The following is a 6,422-nucleotide window of genomic DNA, read 5'->3' as shown; positions in this document are numbered from 1 at the left end:
AGTACAGGGACGTACTCAGCCAGGTTCGCAGGCTGGATGGGCTTGGGGTGGGATGCAAGGTCCAGGCACTGGACAGAGAGACCCTGGCGTTGGCCACCAGTTTCATCGTAGGGTTGGTGGGACCCTCAAACCAGGAGGGGATGCAAAGTTTGGGAGAGGGGAAAGCATCCCTACAACTGGCAAAAAGCACAGGGGAAGCCCCAAGAAGTGGAAGATCTTTCCCCAGATCAGTGTTTTTGTGCCCATTTGAGAGGACACAGGGTGAGGGGACACACAGGACCTTACCTCGCATTTAAAAGGCTTCTCCCCAGAGTGCTGGAGTGAATGGACCTTGAGGGACATGCTGCGCTTGAAGGACTTCCCGCAGGTCTCGCAGGTGAACGGCATGTCCTTGGTGTGAGCTGAAGCGGAGAAGAGCAGGGTCAGGCGCCTTCCCCGCACCCCGAGCATCCATCTCCCCAAGTCCCAGCTGCTGCTCCCAACGCCGGCGCCCAACCGCAGCAAACCCAAAGCCATCTCAGGAAGATGCACGGCAGCAACATACCAGGTACCCCCCTAACTGCCTGCCAAAACCCCCTTTTTTTGGATCTCTTTGGTGCCTGCGAGCTCCAGGGACTCAACTGCCGTTGCCATCTGCAATTTGCTTTTCAAAGCCCGGCACTGGCAGGGTCTGGTCCTCTTTTACAAGGGAAGGATGGTTACATTTCAAACCCTCCTTTGATCACTTCTGACATCTTTTTTTCTGGTTAAATAAAATAAATGAGCTTCCCCAGCACCATGCCTGATTGCTCCAAACCCAGCACTGAGCGGACATACGTTCAGCATTAAATACCGGGCCAAATTTCAAGGCCCCTGCGTTGATGTGAGAAAGCTCACCCAAGAGTAAGCCCAGCCCTAAACTCCCAACACGACAGTGACAAAAAACCACCCTTCATTGCCAAAACGATGGATGAACACCCTTAACGAGATCTCCCCATGGCACCGGTGCCTCCCGCACTCACCAACCATGTGTTTGCGCACATGGGCCATGGTGTAGAACTTCTTCTCGCAGATCTCGCAGGAGAACTTCTTCTCGGCATAGCCGTGGACGATCTTGTTGTGTTCGTGGAGGGACCAGAGCTTCTTAAACCCCTTCCCACACGTCACGCACTGCAAGGAGAGAGTGGATGGGTAGGGAAGCAGGGGAACGTGCCCAGGCACCACCAGCATTTTCGTTTTACCAGACAATCAGCTTCATCCATTGAAAGGGAACGTCACTATGAAACCTACAGCTAAAATATCAAAAACCGTAACAACCAGCAAGTCTGCTACAGACGTTGTCACTTCAAAACCTCCAAAACTCAAATTTCTATCCATCGGATGAGGAAGGGACAACGACTTTCCAGGGAAGGACGTGGCATCTCCATCAACGGATGCATTAGGACTTGCATAAACAGCAGCTCATGCACCAAGGCCCTATTCCCAACTGGGGATTTTATTCTTGCACATAATGAAGCCTTTACATAAAAAACCCAACCCTCTGCATTAGAAGGCTGCCAAGAACATAGGAACAAGGAGAAGCCCAAGCCAGGGCAGCACAACTTCAGTCTTCAGCAGATATTATGGATACTTTACCACTAAATGAGTTTTCCAAACATATCCAAATGGACCAAAACGGACCCAAAAAACAGTCCAGTCCATCAGCACAACCAGAACAAGGTGATGCGCAAAGTCTCCCCCCGAGCAGTTACGGTAGAGATTTGCTTCAGCTCCAAGTTCAACGTTTCTTGGAAAGTTTCCAGGAAAAGCTCCAACTTGAGCGTGAGATCAGTTCGGTGCTCGGGGAAAGACGGGCAAGCGAGGTCCACATGGGAAACCATTGCTGGAGCACGGATACAGCTGGCAGCACCCAGCCAAGGACCCTGCCAGGAGCCAAGGGACACTCCTTCTCCTTCATCTCTCCATGACTCATCTTCCTCTTAGCCAACAGGTATAAAACCATCCCTTCTCCTTGCAGGTGCATTGAAAAAATAATTCATGCCTTGGAGGCATCTAGCAACAGCACGGCTGAGTGGTACCAGTAAGCCCAGGGGGGATTATCCAGCAGGACTTGAAGCAGTGCAGGCAGCACAGCCTCCACCACCTCCTACCCAGAGAAGCAGATGCTTGTTGGTGGGCTTCAACCAAATTTTGCACTGAATGAGGCTGCGATACCATGGAAAATATACCATTATGCCGTGTAGTCACAGTATCTTGCTATATGTATTTACATTTAGGTGCCTGGGAGGCAAAATTAGGGTCAGAGAGGCATTCCCAACACTCGTCTTCTTCATCTTGCCATGCTTGAATATCAACATGAGTAGTCCTCTGAGTTTCACCGTTCCTAAGTAAATACTTCCATGGATCAGAACAGTTTTATTTCCGCTTTAAGAGACGTTTCAGGACAAATTCAGGACCAGAGCCTGTTATAAAAGACACATCAATATCCATTTTCTCCACTTAAAATGAAAAAGGCTGCAGAGGAGTTTTAAAATTAAAGGTAGAGGGAAAGCAGCAGATGTAGGAAAGCCTCTGGGCTGGGACCAAGCACCCTGGAGGGCTCAGCCCTGTGTCCTCAGTTACCGCAAAAAAGCATCACTCAAAAATGTGGAAGTAACGTCCAAACGAGGGAAAAAATGAGAAGATAAATTCTTGCAGGTTAAGAGGAAAACCATACTGAAGCTGGCCAAAAAAAAAAGAGTTTGAGAAACAACCTGATAAAGCAAAGGATGAATCGTTTTTCAGGCGGCAGAGGCAGGATGCCTGCTACGGAATCTGCGGGGCCACGGACGGTGATGTGAAACGATCACAGGGAGGGAGATGAAGCCTAACATCTAAACATCATGGATTAAATTTGGGGACAAAGCAGCAAAAGAAAGCAGCAGACGTGAATGGAGTAAGAGGGATGGTCCCTCCATGGATCTGGTTAAAAAACAATAAAGACTGTCCATTATAGGCATAGAGTCGAAAAAACTCCCTTTTCCATCTAGCTGTAATTCCATGGTATATTGATAGAGTTATTCAGTATTATCAGAGAAAATGGAGTGAATTTGGCTATTTGTAAAATTAAAAACGCTCAACTAAGTGAGAGGTAATGATCCACGTTTTCCGCGGAGGGAGGTCACTGCATGGGTAGTTGTGGTTCATCCTGTTCAGAAATGACCTGGAAACGGGATAAAAAGGGGGAAAAACCAAAAGCAACGAGGTTATCCATCAGGAAACCAGATGAGCCTGAAGAAATATTCTGGGAAAACCCATTTTTAATTGCACAGGCTTGACAACAGGCTCCAAAACAGCCACCACCACGCAGGTATCAGAGCTACGCTCATCCATTCTGGGAAAAAGCATCCAAAAAAAAGCAACCTTAGGGACGTGAATTTTTCAGGAAGATGCACCAAAGGGCCAGCGCGGGCAGCGGCTCCTTCGCCCGCTCAAGCTGAGACCGCTCCTGCCTCCGTAATCCCCGCACGCCTTAACGCCGAGATCTGCTTCATCGCCCGTTTTATTTGGGGTGCCAGGGGCAAAGGGCTCCAGTAGCCCTTGGGTTGCGTTACCTTCATCTAAGAGAGCCGCAAGATCATTTAAAATCCGGTCGTGGTGGGAAGGATGATGGGCGAAACTCTCCAGAAGTTGTTGGGTTTTTAATTAGTAGTGGCAGCGTCATGCAAAACAGCTCGCTGGGGATTAGGAGATGGGTTGGAGGGGTCTGCAGGAATGGATATGTTTGGTGTCCCAATGGGATGCCTACCTATCCCCCCAAAACTGCACTGATTTACTGGAGTTGATTGGCAAACGCAGAAGAGGATCTCGTTAGCATTAGGCAAAGGACACATCGAGCCTGAGCCACGCACGGATGTCAAACGCGCTCAGAAATTTGCTAATACGCAAGCTAAAGAGCACAAAAGGCAGATTAAAACCATTTGAACTCATGTCAGCAAATCTTTGAATTAAACTAAATTGGTTTCAGCCTGGGTGGGAACGGCTGGAGTGCGTCTCCATCAGGGGCTCGCAATGTTTTATCCAGATTAACTGAATAAACTCAAAGAAAAATAACTCCTCAAAAATTACTCCATGTTTCCACCCGACCAGCCAAGGGGAAGCCACAGTCCCCCGGCACAAATCCTCCGGTCCCATGCCACCGTGGGACCCTCCTGAGCCTGAATACGAGTCACGGGTGAAGCAAGGTTCCCTCCCATCTGCCATGTGCCACCCACAACATCAAAAGTATCACCTGAGCATGAGCCCATCCCATGGTGTAGCTGGGTGGGATGTCCTCCCCCATTGGGAAGTCCCGTCATGGTGGGATGCTCCTCCTTTGGTGGGATGTCCACCCCTGGTGGGATGCCCCATGCCTTGGTGGGATGCCCCACGCCTTGGTGGGACGTCCATCCCCTGGTGGGACGTCCATCCCCTGGTGGGACGTCCCTGGGGCTGGCTCACCTGGATGTTCTTCTCGCAGTCGGTCTGGTGGTGCAGCAGCAGCTCGCTCTCCAGCAGGAAGCGTTTGCCGCACTTGTCGCAGATCTGCATGCGGCTGTGCGTGACGTTCATGTGCTTCTCCAGATACCAGCGGTTGTTGAAGACCCGGGGGCACTTCTTGCACGGGTAGTGCTGCTTCTCCTCCAGCTTCACCTTCTGGCCCAAACCATCCTGCTCCTTTTTCCTCTTCCTCCCTCGCTGGCCTTCCTCTTCTTCCTCCTCCTCCTCTTCCACCTTGGCCATCTCCTGGGACCTGGTTGCCATGGCAGGTTTGGTGGCTTTGGATGCCCGGCTACCTCTGCGGGGCTGCCCACCCTTTTCCCTTTTCACCTCTGACGCATCTTCATCGTCGTCGTCATCGTCCTCTTCTTCCGTCGTCTCCTCCAGGTCTTCTTCCTCGCTGTGCTCCTCCTCCTCCTCCTCACCCACTTCTGCATCCTCCTCTTCTTCCTCCTCCTCCTCCCCTTCCTCATTCTCCTCCTCCCCATCCTCCTCCGTGTCGCGCCCATCACCATCAGGCCGCCCCATCACGGCCGCCTCGCTGGCGGCCGCCTTCCCCTCCATGCCCTTGGAGACATTGAGGGTCTGGTTGTTGAGGTTCACCTCCACGATGATCTGCTCCCGGTTGTATGAGCCCTGGCTGTCCAGGTCCTCCTCGGACTCTTCGCCTTCCATCTTACAGACGGCGCCTGGACCACCATCCTTTTCCTCCTTGTAGTACTGCTTGGCTGGACCAGGGGGGAGCGTCCCACCACCTGCTCCATCCTCCACCCGCACCGAGTAGGGGTCGTTGCCCTCCCGGGCGTAGATCTTGGGATGGGGGACATCCACCTCCTGCTTGATCTCGCAGTAGTAGGGCGGGGGTCCGGCGCAGCCCTCAGCGGGCAGGGCCATGTCGGCGGCCAGGCTGAGCGAGCGGGTGTCAAGGAGGTCCTGGCAGGAGGAAGCGATGTTGTTCATCTGCAGCACGGCGGCCGCGTTCAGCACATCCTGCACATTACAGGAGTTGACGAGGAGCTTGGAGGTGTAGATGAAGTTGAGGATCTGCTGGAGGCCCTGCGAGGTGAGGGCCTCCAGCGAGAGTTCCACGCGCTGAAGCTGCTTGTTTTGGGTGAAGAGGGAGTGGAAGAACTGGCTGTAGGCTGCCAGGACCCCCTTGTGCGCCGGGAAGATGCTCTTGTGCTGCACCAGCACGATGTCCACGTCGCACAGGTCCGGCTGAAAGAGGCGCTGCTCGTTCAGTCTGTCCATCAAACACGTGAAGTGGAGGGCTACATCCTCCACCAGGGAGTACTCAGCTGAAGGGTAGTCAGTCGTTTTTTCGACTATCAGCTGTGGGGAGGAAAGAAATAAAACCATTCAGGAGGGCTCTTTCCCCAGGAAAACACCTGCCCGGCCATGCCACCCATCCCTGTCCATGCATCCCAAGTCAGAGAAGCCAACTGAGAAGCTCCACTGCCAGCTCCAGCTTGGAGATGCCAACGAAGAAGCTCCACCACCAGCCCCAGCTTGGAGATGCCAACCAAGAAGCTTCATCACCAGACCCAGCTTCGAAACACCAAGAAGCTCTACCACTAGGCCCAGCTTAAACCAGGACAAGAAGCTTCATCACCAGACCCAGCTTCGAAACACCAAGAAGCTCTACCACTAGGCCCAGCTTGGAGATGCCAACCAAAAAGCTCCACCACCAGACCCAGCTTCGAAACACCAAGAAGCTCTACCACTAGGCCCAGCTTGGAGATGCCAACCAAAAAGCTCCACCACCAGGCCCAGCTTGGAGACGCCAACCAAGATGCTCCACCACCAACTTGAGTCCAGGAGATTCAACCAAGGAGGAGAAAGCCCAATGAAAGGACAGGCCAAGGCCACAAGAGCACCCACTGACATCCCTTCAGCCTGGGTAGGAGGTACCATGGCCATCCCAC

General features: G+C 52.6%; 1 protein-coding gene across 1 annotated transcript; it reads right to left on the bottom strand.

The window, feature by feature from the left end:
* Positions 1-285: 285 nt before the first annotated feature.
* Positions 286-5,823, bottom strand: ZBTB47 (zinc finger and BTB domain containing 47; the record flags this gene model as incomplete). Its single annotated transcript, XM_009574813.1, has 3 exons — positions 4,459-5,823; positions 1,002-1,149; positions 286-401 (listed from the first exon to the last, which is right to left on the bottom strand). Coding segments are annotated over exons 1-3 (1,554 nt in total), but the record flags the coding sequence as incomplete, so codon positions are not given.
* Positions 5,824-6,422: the final 599 nt, after the last annotated feature.

This window comes from Fulmarus glacialis, unplaced genomic scaffold (genome assembly GCF_000690835.1).
Source record: "Fulmarus glacialis isolate BGI_N327 unplaced genomic scaffold, ASM69083v1 scaffold25383, whole genome shotgun sequence".
NCBI lineage: Eukaryota > Metazoa > Chordata > Aves > Procellariiformes > Procellariidae > Fulmarus > Fulmarus glacialis.
The sequence above is the reverse complement of the archived record's forward strand: the minus strand, read 5'-3'. Positions and strand labels throughout refer to the sequence as shown.